Genomic DNA, 18103 nt, shown 5'->3' with positions numbered 1-18103 from the left:
TTCATCGAATATCTTGGCTTTGAAGGCTTGTATCATAAATCTACCGTGACAAAGTCTATATAATTTAGTTTAGATGGTCTTAAGGTCTGAGGACAGAGGGTCGCGTGTTGAGTTTTAAATCGACATTTCCGACGTTCCAATTTTCAGCAGTTCTTCAGTCAGAAAAAAATACAACACGACCGCTAAACTCAATGCATCATTCTGAAAATTTCACAGAATATTCTCAACTAAATTTCGAATACATTGTCAGGTGGGTTTTTCTATATTCTGCACCGTTTCCAAGAAAATTTAATTTGAAACGGGAAAATAGCAAAAAACCTACCACTTTACGGTACTGTCCTCAGCCCTTAAGGTTACCAATGTCGAAATAACTGCTAGTTAAAAAAAACGATGTTAGATCACAGACAGGACACTCAAATTAGATTCTTCAATCATTTTAACGGTCATTTCGAATATTCCTTTATTTGGGACAGTACTCACATGTGTCATGATGGCACCACGTTACCCTATCAAAAACATCCTGTCTGTCATCTAGACTGTGTTTATTTTTTTCATTTACCAACAGAGTTGCCATTCATACAGAATTACCTGTAATGTATTGATTTGTATACGTCCATGCGAATTTCATGCAGGATACAGATTTAATACATATTGCCAAAACTATATACAAAATTGTGTCTACTTCTCATTCTCCAACGCAATACAAAATTGAACCCGTTTTGTTACAATATTTACTTCCATCTGGTCTGCCGCCACTTAATTTCGGGTGAACACAATAAAAAATAGTCTAAATGAACAACGTTGAGTCAAATAAATGGTTACCTTCCAACATCGCGAAAAAGTTAAATATATTATCAACGTAATCCAATAATTTATTGTGACGATTCATTTTCAAATACTTTGATGAAATCAGGCATCCCTGCAAGCAGCTGATCGGTGTTGACAAACGAGGGGAAACCAACTAGTAAAAAAACTTTTACTTAACACAAGGGGTGTACAGATAGTAAATAGTTCGCACAGTACAATGTAGGTGGAACTAGTGCATCACGAAAAATTATTTGTATAAGAATTTACTCATACTGTCATGTCTGTTAGTCTGTGGTTAGATGGCGGACCCTGTAGGATTTCACATTGCATACCAATACATTTTTCAGTTTTGAGTAGTATATTTATTTCTCCACGTTTCTCACTTGTTCACATAGGTTCGTTCGAGTCTACCTATTGTATGAATCAACACAGGTTATATAACTCCTTTTCAATTCGATCTTACTGAAGTGTTTTATTGTGTTCTGTTCTAGTTTCTATAATACAACGTCCTAATAGTTAGTGACCTTTTTTATATTTCCTTTTATATTTTCACATTATTTTTAAATATATTATTCCTGTTTTTTTTTTCTTGCGTATTTATTTTATAAATACAATTTTCCAACTATTTTTCTTCTTCACGATGCGGTTTATTTTTTTTTGTAGGTAAAACAATTCAACTTTCGAGAACACATTACCACTACGCATTCTATTTTATTACAGTATTCATACGGTTGTTAATCAGAGTTTAGTTCGCGGCATGCGATCAGTGCGATGCAGTTTTTCTTTTGTTTGAAATACCGTCAATCAACTGGCCAAATTTTGAAACAAATTTGGAAATAAAAACAACACCTAAGCCTAAAAGTTTTATCACTGGAAGCCAAATACCGAACAAATTGGGCCACTGTTGAGTTGAAACCGTTTCAAACAAAGGACAGAAACTACGATCGCCACGGTCTACATGCTGATATCTCGAAAGATAATGCTGTTGGTGTTGGTTGTCCAAATGTTTCTTTTTGTTTCGTTTTATTTTTTGTTGTAGAATTCTGGACAATCAACATGTATTTTATAACAATAAATTAGGTATCGTCCTATCCTCTGTAGGCGCTTGCATTTTTTCAACATTCTTATGACGCCATGCCTTTATAAACCTTATAAACTGCTTTTTTTCCTAGCTCAATCACAGATAGTTCAAACACAATCTTCAATTTTTCTGTTTTGTTCATTCTTTCGCTGCGCAACGCATTTCTAATTCTTGGCTCGCTTCCCACGGATACTCATCATTCCAAAAAAAATAAAATAAAATAATAGGTAAACAATTGCCATTTTTTTGTTTGTATTGGTATTTGATTATCGGAGAAATGAAGCTTTATTTATTGTCTAAGGCAATCAAATCGGGAAAAACGTAAGGAAGTTGTTCCTATATTCATTTCCGTAAAGTCGAGTAAAAAAAAACATTCCTTTTGTGGAATTTGGCCTCTTTTGTTTCAACAGACTTCGCAGCCGATTCATTGAGTACAGAATCAATGCATGGCTGGTGCTACGATCCTACTGACACTAAGAATCCTTCTAGGTCAAGGCTCGAACATACGACAGCTGACTTGTAAAACAATATTCATTTCCGTACCTAGTCAAAAAAATTATTTCCGTTCCTAGGTTTATTCGTTTGGACCTAAGTTTTTGACTATTTTTCAGTCAGCATGTTTTTTTCTGTTGATTTGAGCGAAATCCGTTAATCGAAGTAGGCACGGAAAGCTCAATCAATGAGATGAATATAGGAGCACAAATTCCAGAGATAGTACGTAAGTAGTGAGTTTTTCAGTTTCGTTAAGGAGTGTTAATTCGGTTCAAAATTCTCTGCTCAGATTTTCAAACGAGTCTTAGTTATGCGAATAGGCCTAGCACGAGAGACTCAAAAAAGTACGGAGTGTTCTCAAGCGTGTTTGAGTATTATCATGCCTTTGGGGGGGTTATGAAATCAAACTGTACCTAGTAAATATTCTCTACGGGAATACGGTGCGTTGTGTTTTCTAAATCATTTCTTACGACGACAAGCACAAATTAACAATTACAGATTTTTTTCTTTTTCAAGGCAATAGCTACGTTTACGTTTTATGATGTTTTGAACAATGTAACAATGAATTTTCTGAATTTCAACTGAATGTGCGGAATTTCTACAAACGTCTACCTGGCAATAGTTTTTTTTCAGTATCTTCTATATACAAAATTTGATTTCAGTAAGTAGAAACAGTCGTAGTAGGATTGACGAAAGCAAACTGGTATAGACTTGTTCAAGATGGAAGAAAATTTTAATACTTTCACGTCGACATCATCGTTCGATTCGCATGTGTTTCTTGTAACAACAGTTCATCAGGTTTTTTTTTACAAGATCTTTTCAACTAGTGATAAATGTTTTCCATTATTTTGTTGCTGTTGTTATTCCTTAAAGTTACTTATTTACAGTTATTCAAACTAACATTGAAAAATAATTCGTTTAATTCAAAAGTTCTAACTACCACATATGAATCCAGTTTTTATTTATTTTTTTATTGAGGGCTCTAGAAAATATACTTTAGCGTTAATTCATGTTACTCCTAGCTTTCTTCTGTTTGATGAAATAATGTTGGATAATTATTTTGAAAATATGAATCAAAATATGGTTCTATACAAAAAGGAGTATACTTCTTCTTCTGGCATGCGACTGTCAAGCTGTTTTTTTCTGTAGTAATTGATTATTTGTTTTTTTATTGTTTTGCGTGCGAGCACCTAACTAAAATATTGTATACGATTTTTTTTGTTATTAAATATGGCGACTTGGTTTTGAACGCAATACCTGATCGTAACTCTAAAGCGGCTGGTAATAAAATTAATAAAATATAAAGCTTCCGCGAAATACGGTAAATGAGATTAGATTGCTTTTTGTTTTCTTGGTAAAATTTGTACATTTTTTAAAATTTTGACTTTACGAATCAATTGAAGGAAAACAATTTATTCAAAAAATAATAATGATAATATTAAAACAAAAAAAAACGCATGCTGCTTTAGTATACTTGTTTCCTACGAATGTTTGAGTTAAAAACAAAGAATATCAACATATTGCTTGAGCTTATGGATGGAGCAGCAATGCATGAAAAAGCTGAAATCTGCCGAGGGTTTATGGCTTCTATCATTGTTGGATAGATACAAAATACGTTCCGAAAGAGACAACGCGCAGACAGGAGTTCTGTCAAGGTTTAACAAGAGGTCGTTCATCACGACACGGGAGGCCGGACACGTGTACAATTGATTTACATTGCTACGCATAGATTTGTTATATCCTAGTACTTCTAATAACTTTACAGTCCTATTGTTTGACTTTCACGCGTTATCACACGCACGCACTGACACACACATACACCAACATGTACAAAAACACGTGAAGCCGCCGTGTGCGTGAATTCGTTTCGCGAGTTTCCTGAATGAAGCAATAATTAGACGAATGAAGATAACGAGTACCGTAGTGACTACGCTTATCCTTTTGCTGATTGTTCGCCTGCCATCTGCCACCACCGGAGGAGTTTAATGTTTGCAACTGGTAATGAAACTGGCGAGCAGTAATGCCACAAACGTCAGCACGTGGGAAATGGAGATTCGACTGGAATGTCCTGTACCGGCCGGTGGTGTGAAATTGCTTCCGGTTTGAACATTGATGATTCCGAATCCGCCTCCTCGCGCATTAGGACCTGTTCGAGAGAACGAGAGAGAGAAAAAAAATGATATGTTTTTAGGTTAGGTTGAACACCTTTTAAGGAACAGTGTGAACGTACCTTCTCCCGAGCCGGATCCATTTTCTCCGTACTCTTCCTCTTCAGTCGAATCGTAGTCTCGATAGTGATCACCCGAACCTTCTGCCATATCGGACAGCATTTTGTCGGAATCACTCTTGAACGCATTGCTTGAAACCTTGAACAAAAGGAGGACTTTCAATGAATCGATGCGCTTAGGACAAATGATCACTTATCTTACCGCTTTGGTTGCCGCGTTCTTCAAGTTGATCAGTTTGTCGATCAGCAACTGCAGCCGACTGTCCCGAGGGAACTGTTCCGCAGTGCTGCTGAACGGTACTTCCGGATTGTATTTCTGGGACGTAGTGGACACTACCTCGTGCGTGTAGTCCCCGTAATGGGTTCCAGTCCAGCAATCTTCGTCGTTGTTGTGGTAGTCTTCGTCGTCGCATAATCTGTGGAAATGTAAAGAAAAAAAAAAACACCCATTAATTCCTAGCAAATTTAGATCAATCAAATTTATGCGACCAGAATAAATTATCAATCAGCTCTAATGGAGGCTCGACACCAAACTGCATTCTGACAGATCAATCTAACCTTGAACTTCGTTACTAGCATTGCGTCGACCTCGAAAACAAACCTCCGGGGTTTGATTGATTTCGGGCAAAGAGAACGAACGAGTTGTCTGGTGTCTAATTAAAATTCCTCTTCAATTAATCAATCGTGCGCAGTTCGAAAACTGCTGCGCATTGAACACCCAATAAGACACGAGCAATCACTGTCGGCATGTTGGTTGAATAAGTAGCGTTGATGGGTGTCATAATGGCACTAACTAATAACAATCATTATCATACAACAACGAGATGGACGCTTGAAACTGAGCAACTGTTTCCCCACCGAAAACCCGTATCCTACGGATCCGTCGGAGAATATATGATTCTGCCCTTGCCGATGGATGGATGCCGCCCGAGATGCGCGGCGCGGCACACCGATAGAGATCAATCAGAGATACCACAGCGCGTCGTTGCATTAATTTCAGGCGGGTGTTTGAATGAAATGTTTGATACTGCGAGACAATCATTGGATTTGTATCGGCCTGTATTGACACATACCGTCATGGCTAACTAGATGAGCAAATTACCACTGTAGGCGCTGGTGGTTCTGGAGAACATCTATTTATTTCAGATCATTTTCATTTCTTATTACGCGGGTAGCAATTGTTGGAGTATTTTGCGTTGTAAAAACATTTTGCGACGTTAATAACGACTACTTGACACGAGAGGAAGAAAATCATCTTTGAACACGTCGTTGAGTTTGATTCAATAGTTATAAAAGTTGATTTTTAAGAGATGTAGGATATGATTTTCAAGAAATAAACACAAAAAGGTTGAGAAAATTATCGGCCGGTATTTCACAAATAATGCCAGCGGCGCATAATCCACACCAAACAGTGGCTTTCTTGGAATGTATTGGTAGCTCTTCTTCTTCTTCTTCCTTTCTGGTTGGCGTCACCTCACTTGAGATGACGCCGAATTGATGGCACAGCAACTAAGGCTATATTGCCAGTTAATTTTCGTTTATAGTCCAGTGGACTTTCTTTTCACTTGACTACAAGCGAAAATCTCGCTGTGTGGCTGCGTCGAATCGTCAAAGTACGGCTGAAAATCCTTTCTTTCTTGCGAAATACTCGAATTTTACCCGGACTAACACGATGCAACGTGCTCACCCGTTGAGAGTTTCACCGGAAGTGATTGGTAGCTCTTGCGATGCTTCTGTCTGGTATTCACTCCAGATGCGGCAATTTTGCTTTTTGACGTATCCATTCAACCAGGAATGGGCTTCGTCGCTGGACACAATTTTCCGATAAAAAAGTAGATCTTCCTTCAACTTTGCAGCGAGAATTCATGATGTATAGACTAAAGGACGATTCATGACTAAATTATAAACCAAACTGAACAAGTTTGACAATGACACAAAACACGGTTCAATGTGTCCAATCTGTCAAAAACAGTGTTGCCAAAAAAATACCAGTAAAAATATCATCCTTTATTTTTAATCCCAAGTAACAATTCGAATGCCTTATAATTTGATTATAATTTATAGCAGTTTTGTAATTGATGACAACTATAATAAGTGTCTCTTTTGACAAGTAATATCATAGTTTTTAAAGCTTCTATAACACCATTTACCTGGACTAAAAATAAAACAAATTGTACTAGTATAAAACCAAGCAAACGCTCTTAATATTGCTTTCAAACATTATTGTCAGTTAAATTCTTTCATAAATCTAGTTTTGTGTGTGCGTGTTCATTGAATGACAGTTTCACTCAGAGCAAATTTGAGAGTTCTAAAGTACATTTATGACACTTTTGTAGTGGGTTATTTGATTTATTGCTTTTTAGGTTAAGTGTAATTTGCATTAAAGAAAATTTCATGGCCGCCATTATAATGCCCTATACCGTAGCATTTATTGACATCAAATTAACTTTGAAAATTAGGATCAGGAAATATGATGGACTTTCATGATTCATTTTCAGAACGTATGCACAAGTTTTATCGCTAAGAAATAGTTTTATACAGAAATGACGATGAAGCACTAAAAATAATTTTCATAACTCGATTACTGTGAATTTCACATAGCGAAAAGTGCACAAATCTAACCAAACTGTTCTAGATTTGCATTAAACTGAGGATATTTCCTTTCGATTTGCGAACAACAAATCCTAATAGTTCTTTAAAAAACTTTTAGAGCCATTAGAACGGCTGATTTTGTGTAATGCTCTCCACCGTTGCTTTTTCAGCAATGTAAATGACTGACAGCTGTGACGTAATCGCTCTTGTCGGAAGCGAAACTAGCTTTGCAGTTAGATTATATGAATCCTTTCACAGATCACTGAGCTATGAGCTTTATAAATACGAGCAAGGCAAACGCGCCTTATGGATTATCTCCTTTGATACTCGTTTATACCAAACATTTCAGAAAAGTTTAATTTTGAATTATTTGAGATTATGTCACACAACTGATACATTTTTTTTTTCATAAAATTGTGATCATATTTTCGATGTCGTGTAGCAAAACTTATGTTGATTCGTTAGATACAACAAGAGATATTCACGATCAAAAACTTATCACTCTCTCAGAGAGTAAATTTTGAAAAGGCACCCCATAGTAAAGTAAGTCGTATTCACGACAAAATATCTAATATTTTCTTACTGATTGCATTCAAAGTAGACATGACACACACAGAGTCAAGAAAAATATTATCAAAACGACAGTTTATTCATACCGGAATCCATTCCATCCGAATAAATTTAATGTTGATCGTGAAGCTGGTTTCAAATTTTTTTTGAATTTGGAGTTTTAACGCAGGTTTATGCTGATTCTTCACTTTGCTTTATGAACCTTATGAAAAATGGTCCACTTGGCAGGAATATGCTCATACAGAGGTTTTTAGTAGGCTTTCGTGGAGTTTAAAGTTTTATTGCAAGATTTATTATGTAGCATTGAAGGCAGCTAAAAGTATTCATTAATATTAAAAATGTTACTTGGGATGAGCAATACCAAACTTGCAGTGCAGTTTTATTCATGAATTCGGATTAGTTTACACACATTGGATCAACTATAGAAGTTTTTTGGGTAGAAGTCTCGGCACTTTAGCCTCAACCATTGCTTCGTTTAGTCTTTCTGAGTTACCACTTCATCATGACCCAAACTTTTCGATTGGACGTAGTTTAGGTCAGTTCTATTGACTCAAGTACGTATTTGGGAAGTGCCATGTGTCAAAATCCGGTCAAAATATTATTTTCTTTTTTATTCCTTTACCCCAATGATAGAGTTTGTTGCGAAAATAAGTTCACCTGTCTTACCACAGATGCAGATGGCCTACCAAATCAGACGCAATTTTTTAAATGTCTTCTTGATAAAACTGTTATTTAATATAATAGTATCCATAACCTTGGTTACTGTTTCTCCTGGAAGCAATTAACAACAACAACAAAATAAATTTCTCGAAATGACTCTGCCAGTAAAATACGGTTATTTCAAATGTCAGTATCCAGGAATGTATCCAGGTTTATTTCAGTTATTTGAACTAGAAACATTTGTGATTCTGGTACCATTCCGTTAGGAGCTAGAATTTTCAATAGAGTATGAGTAAATCATACCAAATTAAGGTATTTGTCGACAATTTATAATATGTAAATTTTTGGAGAATCGAATTCGAGAGTCGACAGCGTTAGGCTATGCATTCACCCGAATTTTTTCGTAATTGTTAGGTTTGATGATTTTTTTTGTATACTATTTTGATGTTTCTAGCCTATTCCGTGTGCAACTCTTTGTTAAACATATGTTCAAAATTTTTATTGCGATTGCTCATGTATTGCGCTCCCATGCTTTTTTTTAATTCGACTCTCAAACAATTACATATTATAGATAAACCTTGTCTAATAACTGAGCAAAATTTCAACCGCGTACCTTGCATGCAACAGCGTCAAAAAATCTACAAAAAATGTCATAAGTTCGACCCCACAATGTAGAAGTGCCCCTTAATATAGATTTTACTCTGATCTACCGGCCATTTTCGCAACATGACCAGTTGAAATGTTTGGACTTTTCGAGTGAAATTGCTTTTATCTTATCCCTATCGATGGACGATAATTTCATTTTTTAACAGAAAGTTTGACCGATTTACACAAATTCCCATAAAAAGAATCTTCTAACGTTATGGGGCAGGTAGGATCTAATACTTTTTAAATTTTCAATATTTTGGAACAACATTCTGGAAGTTATGGACCTTTATCTTTTCTTTTCTCTTACTGAAAGAATGCAAGAGTTGTGCTTCGATTAACCTATGAGCAAATGCGCACTCGATTTTCTTGGAAATTTTTACAAACTAAGATACAAAGAAAAGGTCTTGAAACTTTTCGAAAAGTTGATCTAGATCCGACTTCCTGTTCCGGTATTACAGCGCGATAAGTGAATTTTTTTCATTTTCATGGGTATTTTTTTACATATAAACATTGAACAACAATTTGAAACGAGGTGCAAATTTTGATAAACCTTACAGGTAAATTCATCTAGTTAGTAGAGCTCGATAGCTAGTGGATGTATAAATCAACTTTCAGACTACTAGTCCCCGGTTTCCGATTCCGGACCGGTCAAGGATGGCTTTTATCGTATCAAAGAACGTTCAATCTTCACTCTTCACACGATTCAATCAGTGCCATCAAAGAGAAATGGAAAACATCGCAACAACAAACACCCGGCATGGCTCATTTAACATAGAATAGACACCAGTGCGAGAGTGAATTTCTCTCGATGACATTTCTGAGAATCAAAGGTTAGCACGCCGCTGTGGAGATCCTCTCTAAAGCAACAAACGGTCGCTTATTCTCGTTTCGCGATCCGATTCTATACAGGCAGTTGATAATTGCGATAGAATCATTTCACTATTGCCGCTTATTCTAACTAGGGTAACAGAGGTATTTTGGCCCACTTTAGGATTGATTTTATTTTGGCCCACTTTATAAAAATATCCACCAAATGTTGTAATATCTTTAAAAACCCCTTCCGCAATAGGTAATTTAATGTGATTAGCTTCAAATTGATGCAAAATGAGTTACTTAACATCGATAAAATCCGATGAAATCGATAAAGTTTGATAGGTGGGCCAAAATATATGAAGTGGCCAAAATACCTCTGTTACCCTATGTGCATATAACCTTTGTATAAGTTGTGTCTATGAAAATGTATGTGAATGCTCCACACAAGGGTTTTGAAATATTGCAACCTAGTATGAGAAACATCAAGATGAACCATCGATTCGATTTTCTGCGATAATTGTCAACTTGCGATTCTCTCTTGGCAAATTCCACACAGCAACGATCATTATCAGACTGTATATTTTTTCATTGGCCGTGAAATACTCAGAGTATGAAGTGGAGCGAAGAAATGTAGAAAAATTCATTCATGGTTCATGTATTGAGAGACTCGAGTTCTTATAGCATCTTCTACCGGATTGAAAATGTTGTATACAATATAGATAGCAATATAGCAGCTTCTGTCAAATTTTCGGCAATCACCAACACTGGGACCGGTAATAGTGAAGAAAAGATCCCAAAACGGAACTCACTTCGATTTCTCAGCAACGGTTAAGCCGATATTCACAAATCATGATTCAAATTGAAGCTCTCATTGTCTTAAAAGATACTGTGCAATTTCATCCAGATCCGACATCCGATTCCAAAATTATACGGCGATGAGTGTTAAAACTTTCAAACTGCCAAAATAAAGCAAACCGGTACGTTCTGGTACGAAAGAAGAAAACACCACCGCCAAGCACACAGCGTGCTTTGTTCAGTTTTGTATAGCATGCAGGCTCGCCACATTTAAATCTATATTAACTTGAGATAACTGTTTACAAAGGTTATGGTAGTTTATACTCAAAGCAAGATTTTGATTTTATTCAAGTTTGAAAAAAAAATTCTTGACAGAATCTTCTAGTGATGTTGTTGAAAATTTAAGAAAGATAGATAAAAAAAGTTTTTATTTTATTACTTTGGGGCAGTTTTACAGCTACAATTTTATCGTGTAAAATCGCAGTTTTGATTTTAAACAAAATTTAAAAAAAAAAAAAAACAAATAAAAACATAGGTCTAGAGAAACATCTACTACAACTATGTTACTTGGATTTTTATTTGACTTCTGATATTTTTGCACTGAGATGCAGTTGACACATCAAATCATGATTTCTAGGAAGCATCCTCAAAAATACTTCTTCATCGACTTGGTTTTCAATATTTTTCCACGAAAAATTAAAAATTGTTGTTCCAACGAATCTTATATTTGCCAAATGTTTGAATTTATTATTTTAACTGATGGCTCTAGAAAAATAACCCCTACACCCCCACCTCGCCACTTTTAGTCACTCCATGGCACTCTTCGTTCCAGAAGTCAGTTTTCGCATTGATTGTATTGTCTTTCTACATGGGAAAGGTGAAACTTTTTTCATCAACTGTGTTCAAGTTACTGTACCAAAACGCGCTGGATAGGGAGAGTGAACATGCCAACTGTAGACTGTTAAACATAAAAGGACAAAAAGGGGCGGTCATTGTGATTGATGATTTAAAGAATCTAATCACTGAAATCTTATTGAACATATGGAGAAAATTCTCTTAAGAGCGAAGTGTTCATTACTATGAACGAAGTGCTCTGGAACTGCGGAGCTTTCAATTCTTAACACAATGTCATGTCGATTATGTTCAGTGAGTAAAGATTACCATTCTTCTATTTCACTTTTGGAAAAAATAAATTGTTTTTGATTCCGCTGTGTTAGAATTAAATGGAATTTTTTATAACATTTATTCATAACCGGCTTTAACCTACTAACGGACGTTCGCCGGCGGAACTTATATATTTTTGAAGCGAGTTGATTCATTCCACTAACCGCTTCTATTATCGAAAAATTTTAAAATTATCAACCGCATATAAAGGGTGTTTTCTAAGAGCTTGCTGATTTGAAATTTATATCAAACACATGCCAAAATTTGAAATGACCATTTTTTTTTTCATTTAATTTTTTTGGCATTTAACATTCAAATATGATTTCCGGCATATGGCCGCCACAACTATTTTTCAAATAGGTCATTCAGGAGGTCCTTTTTTCGAACACTTTTTCAAGCATTTCAGAGCGTATTTCAGCAATGACATGTTGACATCAATCGCTGCTGGTTTATCCACATAAACCAATGACTTCACGTATAGATTGTCTCAGAAAGTATGGACGCACTTTGATTTCGCTGTAAATAATTCACAAGTGTTAGATATTCAAATTTTATTCGATATACTGATAATATTAGACTACAACAACAGAATATTATTTTCAGCATTTGCTATTTAGCCATTGTAGACTAGCTGGTGCACCTTCTTGCGAACGTTCCTCATTAAATTTCGTGCAGACTTCTTGGCGACAAGTTTTGACAATTTTTCTAATCTTTTTCGAACTGTTGAATGGTTTCAGCTGCCGAGACATGTTTTCTAAGATGTGCCTTCGTTAATGCCCAAAATTCCTTAATTGGTCGAAGTTGTGGACAATTTGGTGGATTCATGTCTCTTGGGACGAAAGTGACATTTTCGGTATTATACCATTCTACCGTTGATTTCGAGTAGTGGCAAGAAGTAATATCTGGCCAGAAGACAACGGGATCCTTGTGGCTTCGAATCATGGGTAGAAGTCGTTTTTGTAAACATTCCTTGATGTATATTTCGCTGTTCATTGAAGCAGTGGTGATGAAGGGTTTCGGAATCTCACCGCAGCTACAAATTGCTTGCCAGACCATAGCTTTCTTACCAAATTTTTCGACTTCAATCGATGTCTCGGACTGGTTTAACACTTGCCCTTCTCGCACCGTATAATATTGTGGTCCCGGCAAGGATTTGTAATCGAGTTTCACATAGGTTTCGTCGTCCATGATTATGCAGTTCAAATTTCCAGCAAAAATCGTATTTTGGTTGTTTCTGCTTCTTATAGGTTCGAAGATTCAAACGTTCTTTAGCACGAAGAACATTTGACTTCTAAGTGCCAACTTTTTTGGCCACATCCTGAACTGAAATATCCTTCTTTTGCTCGAACGCCTTCAGTATACGTTTATCCAACTGAGGATTAGCAGGACCTTTTTTACGACCCGTTTTTGGTTTATCCTCAAAGGTGTTATCCTCACTAAACTTACTGATTGAATTTCGCACGGCTTTTTCACTTACTCCTTCCATTTTTGCTATCTTTCTCAGTGACAGTCCGCGTTCTGTGCACCATTTGTACACAATTTTTCGACGTTGTTCTGCTGAAAGTCCACGCATTTCAAAACAAACTAATGAAAACGAATAAACAACTGCACAAGTGGTTAGAGAAGAATGTAAACAACAGGACGCAGCCATAAAAATTGACAGATTCTGAACCATTGCGAAATGGCAGCGGTTTTTGGTTGCGTCCATACTTTCTGGGACAGTCTTTATCTTCACTAAAAACAATCGAGTGGCATCAAATCACACGAACGCGAAAACCACTTCCGGTGAAACTCTCAACGGGTGAGCAAGTTGCATCGTATTAGTCCGGAAAAATTCGAGTATTTCGCAAGAAAGAAAGGATTTTTATCCACACTTTGACGATTCGACGCAGCCACACAGCGATGAAAAGTAAGTCCATTGGACTATAAACGAAAATTAACTGGCAATATAGTCAAGTTGCTGTGCCATCAAATTGACGTCATCTCAAGTGAGGCGACGCCAATCAGAAAAAGAAGATCGCGAAGACCAATTCACCGGTCCCTTTTCGGAATAATGTTGTCGTTTAAATGTTCTTTCAATAAGCCGATTGTCTCGGCCGCGGTATTACAAATGGCACCATCCCGGTGGAAATAACATTTCGTCCAAATCCATATATTGAAGATTTGGCAACAAAAATTCGTTGACCATGGTTCTGTATCGATTTTCATTCACGGTAACGCGTCGTCCTGCCTAATTTGTAAAGAAACAAGGACCGATGATTCCACCAGTCCATAGACTGTAGCCTATAGACTCTTCTCATTCTTGTCGATGGCATCCAAAAAAAAAAAGTAGACCAACATTTGGTAATTACGTCCTTTATGGTGGTATCAGAAGGACGATTATGTGCACCATAATATTCATGAAGTGCTCTATAAACAGTTTTAATTGAACACTGATTTAGGAAATTTCCACGATTTGGAAGTGTTGTTCTGAAGGTCATACTATTTTTTTGAAGATTTGCCAAACAATACTGAGTATAGACGTCACTTTACACTGTCAAAACAACTTTCAGACAATAGAGTAATCCTTTTAAAGAAAACAAACCTCCTAAAACAACACCCGTTAGTAATCAGAGAAATGGTTTGACGATCCGACCTGTCAATTGGGATGGAAATAGGAATACTTGGTATACTATAAAATGAAAATGTTTTAATAAGCCGGTTTGTTTGTTCCTCATTGACTACATTAAAAAAAATCAGAATTTATCTGTGCTAATCGTTGACAATACTGCGAAGGACTCAGAAAACAGTAAAATAATACCTAAGAGTTCCATATTGGTCACTATAAATCAACAGAGTTAATAGTGTGAAAACTACAAACGATTTAAAATATCAAAAGGCATAAAATCTCTAAATTGGAGCGGCAGCATTGATCGCGATTGCCGTGCTATTTATAATCTGGCTCTACAGAACTAAACTGGTTTTGGTTCCAGCTATCGAGATCTTCTGGGTTAACATTTGATTGCAAATTCTGGTATAACAAAAATGATTTATAAGGTATGAGTGCAAAAAAAAAATACTTACGTTGACGACAGTTGCAGGAATAAATCCTTGTTTTTGTCAATCGTCATCTCGAACTGGAGCATCTCGTTGATCGGGGCCAATATCCACTTGCTGCTGTGCATAGTCGGCTGCAGGGGTTGCTCGTACGAACCGCCCAGATGATCGTTTTGCATAAGCGAGGGCGTTCCACAGCCTTTTTTCACCTAGAAAAGTAATGAAGTGTGGTTCAAACAATTGTAACAATTTGTGCTCTGACGTGTGTCCGAAACTCATTAAATCTCTCCTTGCCGGCACCTCAAGGTCATTCTCGGACTCGGGCCTGTGTGTAAATGTGATTCTAAATTGAAACTGACAGTCTAAGAAAGTAGATGATTTCGGTCCTGGTCAGCTGGTGGAAAGACGTCCAGCTATAGCTGGCAAAGCGTACGGAATCAGAATTACTTAATAGCCGTTTCAGTTAGTTCGCAAAGTGCATAAATATCAATAAAAGATAAAAGCGTTTCGGACGACAGATGTAGTGACATAAATAGTGGCAGCAGTATGCAAATAGTTTGCAATTTAAATTGCATGCAGAAGCGATGCGTTCTACTTCAACAAGTAACTTGACCACGGAATACATTTTAACTAAACAACGGTTCGTAAACCTATAAAACGGCGTTTGAATTGAGATTAATGGTTCTGCGTCGGTAAAATCTAAGCCAATTCAATCTACGAAGGTAAAAATATTTAGGATTGTGCTAACAAAAATTGAAAAGAAATTGGAGCACAGTTAATTGTTGTCGTAGAATTATTCATTCTCATGTAATAAAAAAAATCATAAAATTGTCCATCCTACTGCAAAAAAGCATGTGACGGTTCGGATCGATCATCTATCGAACAGCTTTCCCGATATCCGATACCACCGGGTGGCAGCTTAATCTACACACGAAAACACTGAGCAGTCTCAAACGGTTCGGTGATTCTTTCTAACAATGTTGTTAGAGCCGGTCGTAAAAATTAAGCAACTCTCATCAAAATATACGGCTTAGTCAGAATGTCACCCGTACCGTACTTCGCCCGGGAAGGAATCAGAATCGGAACACAAAAGCGAAAGAGAAATATATCACTTAATCCTGTAGCCTCAATGAGCCGAAAGAAGAGCGACTGGCAAAGTCAATAGGATCATTAAATTAAAAGAGGACGATGATGCAAAAAGTTGCTCTTTTCGGTCCCGAATATGATAGCGATCGTATTGACGATCGGGAGAAGCTGGAATCTCTGGGTGGCAATGGGCTGGAATGCTGTACACACGGAGCAGGCTCAGCGGAGTGCCAAAAAATCAGCATCATCGCTGCGAGAGAGAGAGAAGACTTGCGAAAGCGATAAGACGGAAAACAATAAATTATATAAGGCCGAAATGCGGTGCCGGTGGAAGAAATGAGAAGCAAAAAGGGCAAAAAACTGCAGCAAAATGGAATGTATTTCTGATTCGAAAAATCCAGTATAACCTGTTTTATGTGTGTTTTATTACTTGAACCGACAGCACTAAACGGGGAAATTGAATCCCTGTTCTGTTCGAAGCGGATGAGATCGGAAGAATGCGCTTAACCTTTGCCGGGCCAGTGTGGTGCGATTTTTGGGCAGAAACAAACCCGAGATATAACCGCAAAAATGCAGGAGAACATTAGGTGAACAAAAACCATCGATTATCGCAATACTTGAATGTTACAAAATCGTGTAAATTTACGTCTTCTGACTAATTTTTACAATTGATCTAACACATATTAAGTGCATTCTGACCAGTGAGATAAAATTTCATGTTCAATCGAATATTATTAGATGAAAATGAATGTATGGCCATTAGGTTTTGCACGATGACGACACAAATGAACTGCCGATGAATCAAGTTCATCTTTGACAGTTACCGTGTACTTGTTTTGTTTTGCGACTGCAAGTTAAAAACGTATTCCACATTGAAAATAACTAAAAAGATTGCCCTGTATGTGTTTCCAGCATCAAGGAGCGATTTATGTATGAATCTGTTGAGTGTGAGGCGACTTGCAATTTTTACATTCGAACGATGAACTTCCGATGAACTTTTAAACTGTAAACAAGTACACGTCGGCTGTCAAAAAAAGTTCATTCTGTTCATTTTTGTGAGGTTATGTCATGTTCGTGCAAAACCTAATTGACTGTCAGTATACCCCTACTCATTCATTTGACTTGTTTGTTGTCATACTCAAATGAAGCTGCTAGAATTCATCGTCAAATGAATGATTGATCGTACCTAGTCATTTGAAGTTGTGCTTACCCAGTTTCAAGTGCCAAGTAATTATCCAGCTTCATTGTCTTCGCTGTTGGTAGTGAGCAAGTTCGAATGAATAGGCATGGACATCAACTCGACAACGAACATTCTCTCTGGACAGAATTATCACCAGCAAGTTTTAATCGATAATTTGCGACCAGATGTGTTCCAAAGTAATAAAAATATAAACTAAAAGAGGAAACAATTTATGTTTTTTCTGTAGTTGATATTTCAGCTATCATGACTGGTTTAACTTCCATCTACTATCTTGAACCAATTCGAATGTTAGCGAACACGAACCTGAACATGAACCTCATTTGAAGGCCGCTGTTTCAAACAATTGAAAGATACATTTTGTTATTTCAAGATCTAATGACGGTGGTTAAACTGTGCTACCGTTCAGTACGTCAACGAAGCTTGTCTATCACAAGTGTAAAGTTTACTGCAGTAGAGAGAGCGCAATATTCGGTTTCAATTAAATTGAATGAAGTGTTAATGCACTGTTTCTGACATAATTTTAAGTATTGAAGCAATTAGTTCGCGAACGGTTCAAAAGAACTAGTTTTTTTTTACGAAAGAAGGGATGATCAATAGTTCTTGTTTCGAGAACGGTAGTTCCTTTTTTCCTCGTCAAAGTTCTTGTATAGTCTTTGCACAAACAAACCAACTACGAAAAGAACGAACGGTTCAGGAGAACTAGTTCTTTGAATTGAACTCTGCTACACTGAACGGTTTTTTGAAATGAACTGTTTTGCCCATCTCTAGTTCAAACGTCTGCTGAAAAGGCTGTGTAATGTTGACACATATTTGAATAAGTTCTCGCCCCGGGCGCAACGTTTTCAAGGGGGGCTGCAAACCAATCCTTGGGAACTTTTTTTTTGCTCGCCCAAGGCATCTTTCCGGAAATGGAGTTCAGCTTTTTTTTGCT

General features: G+C 36.8%; 1 protein-coding gene across 1 annotated transcript in view; it reads right to left on the bottom strand.

Annotated features, from left to right (window-relative positions):
- Positions 1-1146: 1146 nt before the first annotated feature.
- The window catches only part of LOC131437762 (division abnormally delayed protein), a 266971-nt gene continuing 250014 nt past the window's right edge, over positions 1147-18103 (bottom strand). The window contains exons 5-8 of the mRNA XM_058607319.1: positions 14913-15094; positions 4810-5023; positions 4611-4746; positions 1147-4526 (exon numbers count right to left, since the gene is read on the bottom strand). Coding sequence (XP_058463302.1) covers positions 4363-4526; positions 4611-4746; positions 4810-5023; positions 14913-15094 — 696 coding nt within the window. The 3' untranslated portion in view covers positions 1147-4362. The remainder of the gene's footprint in view (positions 4527-4610; positions 4747-4809; positions 5024-14912; positions 15095-18103) is intronic.

This window comes from Malaya genurostris, chromosome 3 (assembly GCF_030247185.1).
Source record: "Malaya genurostris strain Urasoe2022 chromosome 3, Malgen_1.1, whole genome shotgun sequence".
NCBI lineage: Eukaryota > Metazoa > Arthropoda > Insecta > Diptera > Culicidae > Malaya > Malaya genurostris.
Note: the sequence above shows the minus strand (reverse complement) of the source record. Positions and strands in the feature narration are given on the sequence as shown.